The following is a 17,977-nucleotide window of genomic DNA, read 5'->3' on the forward strand; positions in this document are numbered from 1 at the left end:
GGCACTGAGAGAAAAGGAGGTCTCTTCCTTCCACCGGGCACCCCACACAGATAAGGGGGCAGCCCATGAATAACCGCTAAAGGGGGGTAAGGGGCTCCCCTTGAAGGCAGCTTGGAAGTTGCAGCCGGCACAGAAGTCTCATCTCCTGCCTTTCAGGTAAAAGGTAAAGGGACCCCTGACCATTAGGTCCAGTTGTGGTTGACTCTGGGGTTGCAGCGCTCATCTCGCTTTATTGGCCGAGGGAGCCAGCATACAACTTCCGGGTCATTTGGCCAGCATGACTAAGCCGCTTCTGGCGAACCAGAGCAGCGCACGGAAATGCCGTTTACCCTCCCGCCAGAGCAGTACCTATTTATCTACTTGCACTTTGATGTGCTTTTGAACTGCTAGGTTGGCAGGAGCAGGGACTGCGCAACGAGAGCTCACCCCGTCGCAGGGATTTGAACCGCTGACCTTCTGATCGGCAAGTCCTAGGCTCTGTGGTTTAACCCACAGAACTGCGTAATAACAAACCAACATAGGAAGTTGCCTGGTACCAAGTCAGACTACTGAGCCACCTAGCTCAGTATTGCCTACACTCGCTGGCAGCAGCTCCTAGGATTTCAGTTGGCAGTTCTTGCCCTGGAGATGCCACTGCCATGCACTGAATCTGGGACCTTCTGTGTGCAAAGGAGATGCTCTACCACTGAGCTACAGCCCTTCCCTCAAGGCACAGAAACATGGGAAGTTAGAGTAATAGAATTGTAGAGTTGGAAGAGACCGAGGATCATCTAGTCCGACCCTCTGCAATGCAGGAATATGCAGCTATCCCAAACAGGGACCAAACCTGCAACCTTGGCATTATCAGCACCATTCTCTTATCAACTGAGCCTTATACAGAGTCATACCATTAGTCCAACTGCTTAAGCATTGTCTACGCTGATTGGCAGGAGCTCTCCAGGGATTGAGGCAAGGGGTCTCTCTTCCTGCCCTGCCTGGACATGACAGGGATGGAACCTGGGACCTTCTGCATACAGATTCTCTTACTACTGAATTACAGTGGTACCTCGGGTTAAGTACTTAATTCGTTCCGGAGGTCCGTCCTTAACCTGAAACTGTTCTTAACCTGAAGCACCACTTTAGCTAATGGGGCCTCCTGCTGCCACTGTGCCACCGCCGCATGATTTCTGTTCTCATTCTGAAGCAAAGTTCTCAACCTGAGATACTATTTCTGGGTTAGCGGAGTCTGTAACCTGAAGCGTATGTAACCTGAAGCGTATGTAACCTGAGGTACCACTGTAATAGCCGTTCCCCAACCAACGTATCACCCACCTATTCTCATGTTTAAGCCAGTGCACCATTGTGGTTGGAGTGGCAGACTAGATTCAGGGAGACCCAAGTTCAAATCCCCAGTCAGCCATTATGTTCTCGGGCTGACGTCTACTTTACAGCCAAAACTACCTTACACAGTTGTTTGTTGTGAGGATATAAAGGGGAAGAGGAAGTGTTCCAGCCCATGCGCCTTGGAAGAGGGGCAGGATAAAAATAAAGTATACATCACCAAAAACATGCACCTGTCTGTATTCATCAGCACTAGATGCCAATATAGCTCAAGGGGCAAGTTCTAAATGTCAATCAGCTACCAAGCCAAGTTCAATGGGTTGGTACCAAAATACAAAGCCCTGTACAGTTCAGGACCAGGTTACTTGAGAGAAGGCCTTATCCCTTAATAGAGCCCTATGATCTGCTGGAAATTTCTAAATCTCAGAAGCCCACTCTGCAGCAACTTAGAGCAGGGCTTTTAGTGTGGCTGCCCCTGTTCTGTGGAATAGCATTCACCTCAAGATACAACACATCACAACAGCAGTTCTCTGGGTGGCGTGGAAAACAAAACAGATTTTTTTAAAGATCGCCATTCCCCAATAACTAGAACGAAGAGTTAATAGTCGAGCAATCCTTCACTGACTTGCGGGATATCTTCCGAGAGAAGAAAAGGCTAAGGAACAAACCCTTACTCTAATCTGGAGTGGAGTCTCGTGCGCCTCCTTGTGTCAACTCCTGCAGCCAATCTGGTGCCAAATGTATTGCCCTGCTTTTCTTCGGTCCACATCAGCGAGACCAAGAAGGGAGCATTGTTGTCTGGGCAGCCCAGGACCTCCAGACACACTGCCCAGCCCTGCGCTCCAAAGAGGTCACTTCAGTGCTGTTAGCACAGTGGTTTGACTTCACCCATGGAGGCCCACTTCTTTGTCTCTCGGGACAGATAGATGTGGCCGCCACCAACAACAAAAACAACAAATTAAAGCCATACGAGGAAATACCCCTTCCAAACCCAGCTGGAGTGGAGTTGGCTCACAGAAGTGTGTAAATTTTAGAAGAAGATTTACAGGGCCCCTAAAGGCAAGCTGTGCTGCATCACAACTCCCATCAGTCCCATTAGAGCAGGCATAGGCAATCTTGGCCCTCCAGGTGTTTTGGGACTACAACTCCCATCATCCCTAGTGGTCAGGGGTGATGGGAAATGTAATCCCAAAACATCTGGAGGGTCGAGTTTGCCTATGCCTGGATTAGAGCGTCCAATGGTCAGGGATGATAGGAGTTGGAGTCCAATAACATCCGCTGGACACAATGTTAGCTATGCCTGCTTTAATGAAATCCACAGATCCATTCCCAACTGCCACCAGCGACTTAAGCCAAAGCAAGCCCACCTGCAAGTTATCTAAAAACAGTAGCTAAAGGGGCCAAGCCAAAAGTCCAAGTCAGCCAGATCTACTGAGCTGTGCATGTTCTGCAGCTGGGCAAGAAAAATAGAGAAATCACAAGACACACCACAGTGTTAATTTCTCTTGAACTGTAACCATAGTGCCGGTATCAAAGCCCAACAATCCAGGTAAGGGATATGACATTATCCCTTGGAACAACTCTGTGGAAGCCGGGGAGGATGTGGCAAAGGTCAATTAATAATGTTTCTGCCCTAAATGGACAGCGGCAGCACCGCACACTCCCATCTGCAGGAGATGACAATGGGAAAAGCATAACAGAAAAACAAGTATGGGAGTGAGTGGGAAGGAAGGCATGAAAATAACTCTCTAATGCACTTGGGGAAGGTTTAGTCATCCCAGGCTACATTTCAGGAAGAGTTATAAGCATATTATTATTATTAACACTGCATTTGCCAACCTGGCCCCGTCCAGATGTTTCAGAGTACAACTTCAGCTTGCTGGGGCTGATGGGAGTTGTAGTCCAAGAGGGTACCAGGTTGGTGGATGCTGGATTAACACATCATAGAAAAGGCGCAGATTATTGCCTGCTCCTTCCAGAATACCCATCAGCTATTAAGGCCCCCGCAGCTTCCCTTGGAGGAGAAAAACAAGGCAGACAACAGGCATTCAGAACCTATCACCGGCTGTCTGCAGAGCATATAAAGTTTACTAAGAAGCCCCCTGCTAAAGAGAGCCAGTGTGGTGTAGTGGTTAAGAGCGGTGGAGTTGTAATCTGGTGAACCGGGTTCACTTCCCCGCTCCTCCACATGCAGCTGCTGGGTGACCTTGGGCCAGTCACACTTCTCTGAAGTCTCTCAGCCCCACTCACCTCACAGAGTGTTTGTTGTGGGGGAGGAAGGGAAAGGAGATTGTTAGCCACTTTGGGACTCCTTAAAGGGAGTGAAAGGCGGGATATCAAATCCAAACTCTTCTTCTTCTAAAGTAACACCTTCCAAGGGAGTCAGTTCCACTGTTGAACAGCTCTTTCCTGATGTTTAGTTCATAATCATGAAACAGTGGTTAATTAGAGGGATTCCTCAACTGCTGGTGCTTGGAGAAGAGGCTCATTATTACCTAAACTCATTGAGCTGAGTTGTGACTGTGAGAACACGGCAACTGATTCATCTGCTGCCACGGAGCTGGAAATAATTCTCAATTTCAACTAAACATGGCATATTGTTGTTGCAGCGTCACCTTGCACCCTTCAGCTCAGATTGCACTAAGGTGCTAAAGCTTGCACCTAGGGTATCTCACTTCAGACTGTACTTGGGGGCTCACTCTGACAGAACATTTTCCATACCAAAAGAACAAAAGAAGCCTGTGCAGAAAAAGCTGGCACATCAGGAGTGAGACTCAGCAATTTGAATACTTCTTGTCACCAATGTACTATTTTCTCCATTGGGGGTGGGGTTTGTATGGAGGAGCATTCCTCCATGGCCAACTTGCACCTCCCAGTACATTTCCGAGCACAATTCAAAGTGGTGCTGCTGACCTTTAAAGACCTAAACAGCCTCAGTCCAGTATACCTGAAGGAGCGTCTCCACCCCCATCGTTCTGCCTGGACACTGAGGTCCAGCTCCAAGGGCCTTCTGGCGGTTCCCTCGCTGTGAGAAGCCAAGTTACAGGGAACCAGGCAGAGGGCCTTCTCAGTAGTGGCACCCACCCTGTGGAACGCCCTCCCACCAGATGTCAAAAGAAAAACAACTACCAGACTTTTAGAAGACATCTGAAGGCAGCCCTGTTTAGGGAAGCTTTTAACGTTTAATAGACTACAGTGGTACCTCAGGTTAAGTACTTAAATTGTTCCAGAGGTCCGTACTTAACCTGAAACTGTTCTTAACCTGAAGCACCACTTTAGCTAATGGGGCCTCCTGCTGTTGCCGCGCTGCCAGAGCACAATTTCTGTTCTCATCCTGAAGCAAAGTTCTTAACCTGAAGCACTATTTCTGGGTTAGTGGAGTCTGTAACCTGAAGCGTATGTAACCCAAGGTACCACTGTATTGTATTTTAATATTCTGTTGGAAGTTGCCCAGAGTGGCTGGGGAAACCGAGCCAGATGGGCGGGGTATTAATAACAATAACAATTATTATTATTATTATTATTATTATTATTATTATTATTATTATTACCACCCCAGTGGGAATTACGTCTCACAGAAAACAAAACCAAATACATAAAAAAACCTTGTTTTTCTTTATGGGGAAGCTCTGGCCACAGGTCATATTAGGTCCCACAGCTGCAGAAGAACAACAGGCAGCCTTAAAGTCTGCGGTGAGCAACCTTATGCCTGACAAGGAGTCCCCTCCTGTGGTTTCTTGCAACTGGGATTCAGAAGCATTACTGCCCCTGGCAGTAGAGGTAAAACACAGCCATCGTGATTCATAGCAGCTGACAGCCTTTCTCCTCCATGAATTTGTCTGGTCCTCTTTTAAAGCCTTTCAAGTCAGTGGCCATCACTGCCTTCTATGGGAGCGAGTGTCACAGTTTAACTCCACACAGTGGCGTAGCGTGGGTTGTCAGCACCCGGGGCAAGGCAAGTAATTTGCACCCCCTAACCCATGGATTTGCACCCCCTAACCTGTGGATTTGCGCCCCCTAACCCTAACCCCCAGATGTTGTGCCCGGTGCGGCCGGCCCCCCTGCACCCCCCACGCTACGCCACTGACTCCATACTGTGCGAAGAAGCACTTTCTTTCGTCTACCCTGAATCCTCTTAATGTTTAGCTTCATCAGATGCTCACAAGGTATAGCGTTATGAGGGGGGGGGGGGACTTTTCTCTTTTCCACTTTCTCCACCCTGTGCAAAATTTCATACACGTCTATCATGCCGTCGCATTGCTACTCCAGAGTAGACCTGCTGAAGTGAATGGGGACGGCTAACTTAGGTTCATTAATTTCAATGAGTCTAGTCTTGAGTAGAACTTCATTGGGTACAACCCAATGATTCTAAGCGTGCACAGGATCACACTCCTGCTCACAGATCGCTTCTAGGCCCAAATAATTCCGAAAGCACACCTTGGGAGGCGGGTATAAGTTACAGAGAAGAGCGCCATGTGCACATCTCTACAAGAGACGGAAAACCCTGGTACAAAAAGATTTTTGGGGGCCAAACCTTTCACACTCATATCACAGCTGCCACCTAGTGTTTAAAAGAAATCTCTGCAGATTCCAACAAGGCATCCTCATAATAAATGTCACGTATTTCTGGACTGTTCTGAAAACAGGCGCAAAAGTTTGAGCTTGGGTTTGACTGTGAAGCACGGAATAATTGCAACCCACAGCAAATAAAAGTCCGTTCTGTTCAGATGCTATTGGCACTACTAGCATTAATTTAGGCAAGAGAATGTAGGTTTTAATCCCAGGAGCACAAAACGTTTTCCAGAAGGGTTAATTGAGGCAGCAGCAGAAGGCAGCAACCATGGGGGGAAAGCAACAATCCACACAGGAATATAAATATGTGAAATAAGTTAAATTTAAAACGAGGCTCAGGTTAACAAAGAAATTGGAGGCAATTTTGTTTATTGATGAAGCTTCATCAATAAACGGCTTCATCAATAAACGGAAAGGAGGAAAAGGAGCACACATGCAGGGCTAGATTTAGGTTTGATGAGGCCCTAAGCTACTGAAGGTAATGGGGCCCTTTATATGTCCAGCTGTCCTTTGTCAACAACAAATTGTCGCTGTTTTTTGTGTTGAATATATGCTATATGGTAATTTATGGACCTAATAGGTATCTAAGCCATTTGCATATAAAAAAATATGTATTTTATCAATTTTATTTGTTTTTATCTTATATTTTGGAAATGTACATCCAGTTGTTTTTTTCCTTTAAATTTTTTGGGGCCTCCAAGAGAGTGGGGCCCTTAGCCATAGCTTGTTTAGCTTATATGTAAATTCAGCACTGCACAGGGCACACATAGCAAGGATACCATCTAGAGAAACTCAAGGAATGAATTAAGGTGCATATCACTCAAATAGTCTTTCCCATATACAAAACCTTAGCTGACTGGCAGAAGCTTACTGGGGCTTTGGAAAGAAGACTTTCCCAGCCCTACCTGGAGATGCCGGAGAACGAACCTGGGGTTTCTGCATGCAAAGCAGACGCTTTGTTTTTCTTTAACTCTAGGATGACCACGTGGCCAATTTCAAACTGGCATGCCGGCCACAACCGAGAAGCATGGTGCATGCTCTCACGAGTCAGGATAGCACATGCGCACATAATTTTCAAATCAGAATCAAGATAAAATGCAGAATGGGCTGAATCTAGGGATTAATGCATGGGTAGGCAAACTAAGGCCCAGGGGCCGGATCTGGCCCAATCGCCTTCTAAATTTGGCCCGCCGATGGTCCCGGAATCAGCATGTTTTTACATGAGTAGACTGTGTGCTTTTTATTTAAAATGCATCTCTGGGTTATTTGTGGGGCATAGGAATTCATCCATTCCCCTCCCCCCAAAAAATAGTCCGGCCCCCCACAAGGTCTGAGGAACAGTCGACCAGCCCCCTGCTGAAAAAGTTTGCTGACCCCTGGACTAATGGGTGGACAACAAAAGTGGATTTTGAGAGTCCTTATGGTGAGATTTATACTTCAAGCCTGGAAGGATAAATACTCATTGTCTATTACACAATGGTCTACGGCAGTGGTTTTCAACCAGTGTGCTGTGGCACCCTGAGGTGCCTTGAATGATGGTCAGGGATGCCATGGGCAACACAGGCCTCTGCCTTCCTTCCTTCCTTCCTTCCTTCCTTCCTTCCTTCCTTCCTTCCTTCCTTCATCCTTCCTTCCCCTCCCTTCCTCCCTCCGAAGCCCTCTGTCTCTGCCTCCCAATGGCTTGCACAGCTGTTTATTGCAGCAGCCCTGGCTATAACCTCCATGGGCAAATGGTGCCTCTGAGAGGCACCTCTCTTTAGGGCAGGGTGGGGGCAGCTCAGAGACCAGGGGCAGCAGAAGTGTCTGCCCAGAAGACTCCCAAGCAGAGGGGCGGAGAGAGGAGACTGAGGGGAACACTCTGCAAGGGAGGGTGTTGAAAAAAGGGTGAGGGGCTGCCAGCTCTACAGGCAAAGGGTGGCATAACTGCGTTCCTGAGCCACACAGGGGTGCCGCAGAAAGAATGTAGTTTGTTAAGGGAGCCATGTACTCAAAAAGGTTGAAAACCTCTGGTCTAAGAACGTCACAGCCCTGGCAACGTTTAAATGAATTTCATATATGCATAATTTACATGTGGATACCTATTTGAACATCTGCAGGGCCTACATTAATTTTTTAATTTACTCGTATACTGATGGTCACTGTATCCTCAAAGTGAGCAGATTGTGGTCTACTGTTATTACTAGTGTTATCTGTGTATTATAATTTGCTTTTCTCTCTCTTTTATTTCTTCATTAATTTTATTTCTTCTATTTCCTTTCCTCACTAAATGGGCAAACAAAAAATTAATTTTAGGAAAAGCAGAGTACACCAAATCAAGAGTAAATGTGAAAGCTGGATGGAGGCTCGGCAGCAGTCCTGCTGATGGACTACAATCCCCTTCTTCCCAGCTGCCTGCTACGTTGGCTGGGGCTCATGGGAGCTGGGCTGCCATCAGCTTCTAGAGGAACACAGCCCCCACCCCACCCCCATCCAAGAAAACCTACCTCTCCTGTGCTTGGATTCGTCCCATACTTCTTTATCCAGGGAACAATATTCCTAAAACAAGAACAAAAAAGATGCAGCGGTTCAGATACAAAATCAGAAATGCCTGGTTCCTCCCAAAAAGTTGCATGTGTTATGGTGTAGCCTAGGGGCTTAGGAAAGTGAGCTGAGAAGCCACCAACTTAAATAGCACCTTGGATATGAGCTCACTTTAAATATATAATAAAATAATAAAATTTAATAATAAAAAGAATAAAAATAAATAAATAAATAAATATAATAATAATAATAATAATAATAATAATAATAATAATAATAATTTATACCCCAACCATCTGGCTGGGTTTCCCCAGCCACTCTGGGAAGCTCCCGATAGAATTATTATTATTATTAGTGTTAAAACATCAAACATCAAAAACTTCCCTAAACAGTGCTGCCTTCAGATGTCTTCTAAAAGTCAGATACAGTGGTACCTCAGGTTGAGTACTTAATTCGTTCTGGAGGTCTGTTCTTAACCTGACATTGTTCTTAACCTGAAGACCACTTTAGCTAATGGGGCCTCCTGCTGCTGCTGCGCCACCAGAGCACGATTTCTGTTCTCATCCTGAAGCAAAGTTCTTAACCTGAGGTACTATTTCTGGGTTAGCAGAGTCTGTAACCTGAAGCGTATGTAACCCGAGGTACCACTGTAGTTGTTTATTTCCTTGACATCTGATGGGAGGGCATTCCATAGGTGCCACTATCGAGAATGCCCTTTGTCTGGTTCCCTGTAACCTTGCGGTGAGGGAACTGCCAAAAGGCCCTTGGCGTTGGACCTCAGTGTCTGGGCTGAACGATGGGGGTGGAGACGCTCCTTCAGGTATACTGGACCGAGGCCATTTAGGGCTTTAAAGGTCAACACCAACACTTTGAATTGTGCTCGGAAACGTACTGGGAGCCAATGTACATCTTTCAGGACCTACATTATTCTCCCCACCTATTAGCAACTTGTGACAATAAGAACTGTGCATCCTAGATAGCAGATTTGCTCAATTTTCCTTCAAGGAGAGAAGAGCTACACTAATGCGGGGAAGGGGGGAGGAGAGGGAGACCACTGAAAAAGTAGCAACTTACAGCAAGTCAAAGATGGTGCCTTCCAGTGTGCATACAGGATATTCAAATGGCTGCAAAGATAAGCTAGGGGAGAGAAAAAAAGAAATGTGGCGATTAAGTAAATGTGAATTAAATATCAGCAGAAGACTACAATGATAAGCCAGCAATGCAGTTTTACCTAAATCCTGGGATGGGGACCCCGTGGACCTTGCATGTTCTGTTGAACGACAATTCCCAACAACACGGAGTTCAACAACATGCCCCATTCCTGACCTAAGCAATGACCACAAAGAAATATTTCTGGATCGGATATTCTGCAATTAGAGCTCCACCACCCCAAAAATAGCCCTGTTCATAGTAGATCCTCACTTAAAACTCGGGGAAAGCCAGTGCAGTATAGTGGTTAGAACATCAGACTTGGACCTGGGAAAATGGGGTTCAAATCCTCACTCGGGACATAAAGCTCACTGGTGACCCTGGACCAACCTCTGTATCTCCACCTATCCTACCTCACAGGGTTGCTGTGAAAGGGAAAAGGGAAGAGGGAGGATTTGGGCCACACTGAAGGAAAGGTGGGATATAAACACAATAATAATAATATATAATAAACAAATAAAAATAAAGTTGGGTAACCTGGAGAAAAGTCTCAGATGAAGACATTGTTGGAATTCTGCCTGGGTCAGAGGAATGTGCCACAGCGTGGGCACCGGCAGATATTCCTTGTCGACCTCCCCGCTGCGCCACTCTGCTGATAAGCAGACGAGGTCTCGGCGATTCTTCTCAGATGTGTGAGAGGAACACACCGTTCTTCCTCTCTCCCCTTTGGTGTCCCCCAGGGAGGGGAAAGAAGCAGACAGATATCTATTTACCGTATTTTTCGCTCTATAAGACGCGCCAGACCACAAGACGCACCTAGTTTTTGGAGGAGGAAAACAAGAAAAAAAATATTCTGAATCTCAGAAGCCAGAACAGCAAGAGGTATTGCTGCGCAGTGAAAGCAGCAATCCCTCTTGCTGTTCTGGCTTTTGGGATAGCTGCGCAGCCTGCATTCGCTCCATAAGATGCACACACATTTCCCCTTACTTTTTAGGAGGGGAAAAGTGAGTCTTATAGAGCAAAAAATACGGTACATCTTTTATTTCTGTCTCTTATATCAGTACAGAGAAACATGTCTGCACTCCACAGCAGTAAGAATTAAACTCCACCCATGTACTTCCAGTACGGGTCATATAACACACACACTGAGCTAACATCCGGTGCTCAATACAGAATGGACTGCCCCTTTGTTCCCATGGCAACAGTCACAAACATCCTGTTTGGCTTTCCAGCCACAAGCAGCTGCCTGAGCTGCTAGAGCCTTTGCTTGCTGCAGCTTTGGTGCTTTATGGTAACAGACATGGGCATGTTCTGACAAGTGCTTATAAGCTTCCTCAAAAGGCAATTAGAATCATAGAACTGTAGAGCTGGGAGGGACCAAGATGGTCATCTAGTCCAACCCCCTGCAATGCTGGAATCTTTTGCCCAATGTAGGACTCAAACCCACGACCCTTAGATTAAGAGTCTCATGCTCTACCAACTCATGTGCTATCCCAGTGCCAAAAGAATGCTAAAGATGGCACGGGGTGGATCTCACTAGGGAGCCACAAGTGATTAAGATGCAAAGGGGGCTATTACGAATGAACATATTAATACCATGTACAGTTCTGGTCACCTCAACTAAAAAAGGAGAGCGATTCAAAAAGGAGAGTGATTCTAAATGATGGGTTCTAAATGAGTGATTCTAAATGATGAAGGTTCCAGGTTCAATCCCTGGTATCCCAGGCTGGAAGAGATTTCTGTCTGAAAAACTGGGGAGCAGCTGCCAGTGTACAGTATACAGTTCTGAGCTTCAGGGATCAAATGGTCTGACTCTGCATAAGGGAGCTTCCTATTTCCCCATAAGAATTATAAAGGAATTAAATCAGAATTTAATATTTCTTCAGTGCTCACCTGCAGTGATCAAAAGGTAGACGTCTGAAGTTGGACTGTGGAATTTCTGTTCAATTAAAACAAAATAAAAACATTTCACACACACATCATGTTCAACCTGGGATAAACAGATTGTTTTCCTGATTACAATGCTAGAGCTTCTGTCTCAGTTTCTAACATTCCTTTTACAATGCATTAATGAACTGTGGATTTCTGATCAAAACACCACATTACCCTAAATATCATTCACACAAGTGGGCATGCAGCAGACGTCATTGGATGTCATTGGATAATGTCAAAACCCCTTTATGCACATTTCTGATCCCAATGATGCACCCATGAAAACAGTGGGAAATAACTGTATGTCGGAATACTGTGAATAAGAGGCAAATTGATAGTTCCTGCATGGAGTCCACAACGTGGAGAAACTGGACGCAGAAAAGTTTTTCCTCCTGTTTCATAGCACTAGAATTCACAGGCGTCCAATGAAGTTGAATGTTGGAATACCCAGGACAGAGACAAGAAAATACTTCTCCACACAACGCACTGTTAAAACTATTGAAATCGCTCCCACAGGAGGCAGTAGTAGCCACCAACTTGAATGCCTTTAAAAGAGGATTGGATAAATTCATGTGGGAGATTATCAAAGGCTACTAGCCATAATACCTATGCTCTGCCTCCACAGTTGCTTCTAAATCAGACATAGGCAAACTCCAGATGTTTGGGACTACAATTCCCATCATCCCTAGCTAACAGGACCAGTGGTCAGGGATGATGGGAATTGTAGTCCCAAACATCTGGAGGGCCAGAGTTTGCCTATGCCTGCTCTAAATACTAGTTGCTGGAAACCACAAGGGATTTTGAAGCTTATATGCTTGAATCCTGCTTGGGTGTTTCCCACAGGCTTCTGGTCGGCCACCGTGAGAACAGGATGCTGAACTAGATGGGCCATTGGCCTGATCCAGCGGGCTCTTCCCATGTTCTTAAAAGTGCTGTAAATCCAAGTCACATACCTGCTTTCTTTCCTCCATAAAAATGTGTGTATTCTGCACAAGTTATGTACCTAGAGAGAGAGAAAGACAGTTAGGGGGACAACAGTTATCGCCCCAAGTTTTGTTTCCAGAGCTTGGAACTGCTGCTGCAGTTATAGAACCTTCTGATACAGGAAAAAAATGGGTGTGACATCCAAATTTGAAATGCCCTTTGCAACGCAGCTGAATGGAAAAGCCATCTAATAAGGGCAAAGGAGAAGGAAGCTTGTAAATAGCCAAAAGATTTAGGCTACAATCCTAAAGGCACTTAAGAAGAAGCAAGCCCCAGTCAGGACCCAGACCCTGGTTCAAGTATCACCTTGCTCATAAACTCACCAGGAGACTTGAAGGCAAATGGCTCTCTCTTTTCTTGGTTCCCCATCACCATTCACAAGATAATAGTACTAACTTTCCTTATAGGGTTGTTGTGTGTGTGCATGAAGCTCTCTGACCAGTAAAAAATACCCAAGAACCTGTTTTACAAATGTCAAGCCTTATTTACTGAGGTCACTTTTTAGGACAGAGTTTTAGAGTTGCCTAAGCAATCCAATACCTGTACCAGTAAAATTTTATATATCTTTTAAAACAACCAATAAACAGCCAATACACACCCAGTGACGTAGCTGGATTTAGAACAAACGCAACCAGTTGAAAACCAGCTGCACTATTCTTGGAACGCATTGGCGAGAGGGCAACTTATGAAACACACCTAAACCTCACAGCCTTTTGGACTAAGATACAGAACTATGATCTAAGCCTTGTGAATGATGCAATTGGTGTGCTGCGCTGTTCCGAGCGCTCCAGTTGGAGAAAGAGCCTTTACCAAAGGTGTCATGGGCTTGAAGATGCTCGAACTCAGGACAAAAGGGAGAAACGTGCAAAGAGGAAGACACGCTTGGCAAACCCTCACCATGAAAACTCCCGCCCGAAAACATGTTTCCACTGTGGTAGGATGTGTGGATCCAGAATTGGCCTCCAGTGTCACTTATGGACTCACTGTTAAGACTGTGTTCATGGAAGACAATCTTACTCGGCTACAAGTGATCGCCAAAGAAGAAGAAAGAAGGTGTAAAACTGGACAACTGATTTTAAAATGTTATCATTAAAAAACAAAACAAAAACAGCAGTCCAGCAAAACCTGGTGTTTTTTTAGATATAGATAGATATATTTATATATGTGTGTGTGTATCTATATAAGGTAAAGGTAAAGGACCGCTGGACGGTTAAGTCCAATCAAAGGTGACTATGAGGTTGCGGCGCTCATCTCGCTTTCAGGCCAAGGGAGCCTGTGTTTGTCCACAGAAAGCTTTCTGGGTTATGTGGCCAGCAGGACTAAACCGCTTCTGGAGCAACGAAACACTGCGATGGAAACCAGAGCACACGGAAACACCGTATGTATGTATATATGCGTGTGTGTATCTATATACAGTCATAAAGGTAAATGGATCCCTGACCATTAGGTCCAGTCGTGGCCGACTCTGGGGTTGCAGCGCTCATCTCGCTTTATTGGCCGAGGGAGTACAACTTCCGGGTCATGTGGCCAGCATGACTAAGCCGCTTCTGGTGAACCACAGCAGTGCATGGAAATGCTGTTTACCTTCCCGCCGGAGCGGTACCTATTTATCTACTTGCACTTTGACGTGCTTTCGAACTGCTAGGTTGGCAGGAGCAGGGACCGAGCAACGGGAGCTCACCCCATCGCGGGGATCCGAACCGCCGATCTTCTGATTGGCAAGTCCTAGGCTCTGTGGTTTAAACCACAGCACAGTGGTACCTCGGGTTAAATACTTAATTCGTTCTGGAGGTCCATTCTTAACCTGAAACTGTTCTTAACCTGAAGCACCACTTTAGCTAATGGGGCCTCCTGCCGCCGCCGCACGATTTCTGTTCTCATCCTGAAGCAAAGTTTTTAACCTGAGGTACTACTTCTGGATCACTGCCTTCATGGATCACTGCCTTCATGGATCACTGCCTTGCCGTGGCGAAGGGGCTTGAAGAACTCAGAGAAGCTATGAACTATGCCGAGCAGGGCACCCAAGATGAACAGGTCATAGTGGAGAGTTTTGACCAAACGTGATCCACCTGGAGGAGGAACCGGCAAGCCACTCCAGTATCCCTGCCAAGAAAACTCCATGGACAAAGACAACAGGCATATAAAAGTTATGACGCTGGAAGATGAGCCCCTCAGGTTGGAAGGCGTCCAACATGCTACTGGGGAAGAGCGGAGGGCAAGTACAAGTAGATCCAGAGCTGATGAAGCGGCTGGGCCAAAGCCGAAAGGACGCTCAGTTGTGGATATGCCTGGAAGTGAAAGGAAAGTCCAATGCTGTAAAGAAAAATATTGCATAGGAACCTGGAATGTAAGAACCATGAACCTGGGTAAGTTGGAGGTGGTCAAAAATGAGATGGCAAGAATAAATATTGACATCCTGGGCATCAGTGAACTAAAATGGACGGGAATGGGTGAATTCAGTTCGGATGACCATCATATCTACTACTGTGGGCAAGAAACCCGTAAAAGAAATGGAGTGGCCCTCATAGTCAACAAAAGAGTGGCGAAGGCTGTACTGGGATGCAATCTCAAAAATGATAGAATGATCTCGATACGAATCCAAGGCAGACCTTTTAACATCACAGTAATCCAAGTTTATGCACCAACTACTGGTGCTGAAGAAACTGAAATTGACCAATTCTATGAAGACTTACAACACCTTATAGAAGTGACACCAAAGAAGGATGTTCTTCTCATCATAGGGGATTGGAATGCTAAAGTAGGGAGTCAAGAGATAAAAGGAACAACTGGCAAGTTTGGCCTTGGAGATCAAAACGAAGCAGGGCAAAGGCTAATAGAGTTCTGTCAAGAGAACAAGCTGGTCATCACAAACACGCTTTTCCAACAACACAAGAGACGACTCTACACATGGACATCACCAGATGGGCAGCATCGAAATCAGATTGATTATATTCTCTGCAGCCAAAGATGGAGAAGCTCTATACAGTCAGCAAAAACAAGACCTGGAGCTGACTGTGGCTCAGATCATCAGCTTCTTATAGCAAAATTCAAGCTTAAACTGAAGAAAGTAGGAAAAACCACTGGGCCGGTAAAATACAATCTAAGTCAAATCCCTTATGAATACACAGTGGAAGTGAGGAACAGGTTTAAGGATTTAGATTTGGTGGACAGAGTGCCTGAAGAACTATGGATGGAGGCTCGTAACATTATACAGGAGGCAGCAACGAAAACCATCCCAATGAAAAGGAAATGCAAGAAAGCAAAGTGGCTGTCCAATGAGGCCTTACAAACAGCGGGGGAGAGAAGGCAAGCAAAATGCGAGGGAGATGGTGAAAGATACAGGAAATTGAATGCAGATTTCCAAAGAATAGCAAGGAGAGACAAGAAGACCTTCTTAAACGAGCAATGCAAAGAAATAGAGGAAAGCAATAGAATGGGAAGAACCAGAGATCTGTTCAAGAAAATTGGAGATATGAAAGGAACATTTCGTACAAAGATTTCCATAATAAAGGACAAAAGTGGAAAGGACCTAACAGAAGCAGAAGACATCAAGAAGAGGTGGCAAGAATACACAGAGGAATTATACCAGAAAGAAATGGATGTCCCGTATACCCCAGGTAGTGTGGTTGCTGACCTTGAGCCAGACATCCTGGAGAGTGAAGTCAAATGGGCCTTAGAAAGCACTGCAAATAACAAGGCCAGTGGAAGTGACGGTATTCCAGCTGAACTATTTAAAAATTTAAAAGATGATGCTGTTAAGGTGCTACACTCAATATGCCAGCAAGTTTGGAAAACTCAGCAGTGGCCAGAAGATTGGAGAAGATCAGTCTACATCCCAATCCCAAAGAAGGGCAGTGCCAAAGAATGCTCCAACTACCGCACAATTGCACTCATTTCACACGCTGGCAAGGTTATGCTTAAAATTCTACAAGGAAGGCTCAAGCAGTATGTGGACCGAGAACTCCCAGAAGTGCAAGCTGGATTTAGAAGAGGCAGAGGAACCAGAGACCAAATTGCAAACATGCGCTGGATTATGGAGAAAGCTAGAGAGTTCCAGAAAGACATCTACTTCTGCTTCATTGACTATGCAAAAGCCTTTGACTGTGTCGACCACGGCAAACTATGGCAAGTTCTTAAAGAAATGGGAGTGCCAGATCACCTCATCTGTCTCCTGAGAAATCTCTATGTGGGACAAGAAGCTACAGTTAGAACTGGATATGGAACAACTGATTGGTTCAAAATTGGGAAAGGAGTACGACAAGGCTGTATTTTGTCTCCCTGCTTATTTAACTTATATGCAGAATTCATCATGCGAAAGGCTGGGCTGGATGAATCCCTAGCCGAAATTAAGATTGCCGGAAGAAATATCAACAACCTCAGATATGCAGATGACACAACCTTGATGGCAGAAAGTGAGGAGGAATTAAAGAACCTTTTAATGAGGGTGAAAGAGGAGAGCGCAAAATATGGTCTGAAGCTCAACATCAAAAAAACGAAGATCATGGCCACTGGTCCCATCACCTCCTGGCAAATAGAAGGGGAAGAAATGGAGGTAGTGAGAGATTTTACTTTCTTGGGCTCAATGATCACTGCAGATGGTGACAGCAGCCACGAAATTAAAAGACGCCTGCTTCTTGGGAGAAGGGCAATGACAGGCCTAGACAGCATCTTGAGAAGTAGAGACATCACCTTGCCAACAAAGGTTCGTATAGTTAAAGCTATGGTTTTCCCAGTAGTGATGTATGGAAGTGAGAGCTGGACCATAAAGAAGGCTGATCGCCAAAGAATTGATGCTTTTGAATTATGGTGCTGGAGGAGACTCTTGAGAGTCCCATGGACTGCAAGAAGATCAAACCTCTCCATACTGAAGGAAATCAACCCTGAGTGCTCACTGGAAGGACAGATTGTGAAGCTGAGGCTCCAGTACTTTGGCCACCTCATGAGAAGAGAAGACTCCCTGGAGAAGACCCTGATGTTGGGAAAGATGGAGGGCACAAGGAGAAGGGGACGGCAGAGGACGAGATGGTTGGATAGTGTTTTCGAGGCTACCAGCATGAGTTTGACCAAACTGCGGGAGGCAGTAGAGGACAGAGGTGCCTGGCGTTCTCTGGTCCATGGGGTCACGAAGAGTCGGACACGACTAAACGACTAAACAACAACAACAACTACTACTTCTGGGTTAGCGGAGTCTGTAACCTGAAGCGTCTGTAACCTGAAGCGTCTGTAACCCGAGGTACCACTGTATATATCCAATGTATTAACTGAATCATGAGCATTTTAGGAGGTGGGCAGCACCTCAGATTTGTATTGATCTGCATTGATTGAACGCCCCCTCCCCTTGGCTACACCCATGAACTGAATACAAAGCCTAAAAAACTAAAAGTGACATAACAGCATGAAGAGATTATTAAACAGATTTTTTTAACTGTTGTTGTTGTGCCCCGCCCCTGCATTTATAGGCCGCCTTTTCTACCGAGGCACCCTACCCCCCACCCCCCGT

General features: G+C 45.6%; 1 protein-coding gene across 1 annotated transcript in view; it reads right to left on the reverse strand.

Moving 5' to 3' along the window:
- Nucleotides 1–17,977, reverse strand: part of PPIL2 (peptidylprolyl isomerase like 2) — a 79,688-nt gene that overhangs the window by 61,424 nt on the left and 287 nt on the right. The window contains exons 2-5 of the mRNA XM_081893380.1: nt 12,447–12,496; nt 11,455–11,500; nt 9,487–9,549; nt 8,376–8,427 (exon numbers count right to left, since the gene is read on the reverse strand). Coding sequence (XP_081749506.1) covers nt 8,376–8,427; nt 9,487–9,549; nt 11,455–11,500; nt 12,447–12,496 — 211 coding nt within the window. The remainder of the gene's footprint in view (nt 1–8,375; nt 8,428–9,486; nt 9,550–11,454; nt 11,501–12,446; nt 12,497–17,977) is intronic.

The sequence above is a fragment of the Podarcis melisellensis genome (genome assembly GCF_964234715.1).
Source record: "Podarcis melisellensis genome assembly, chromosome: 16".
Classification (NCBI taxonomy): domain Eukaryota; kingdom Metazoa; phylum Chordata; class Lepidosauria; order Squamata; family Lacertidae; genus Podarcis; species Podarcis melisellensis.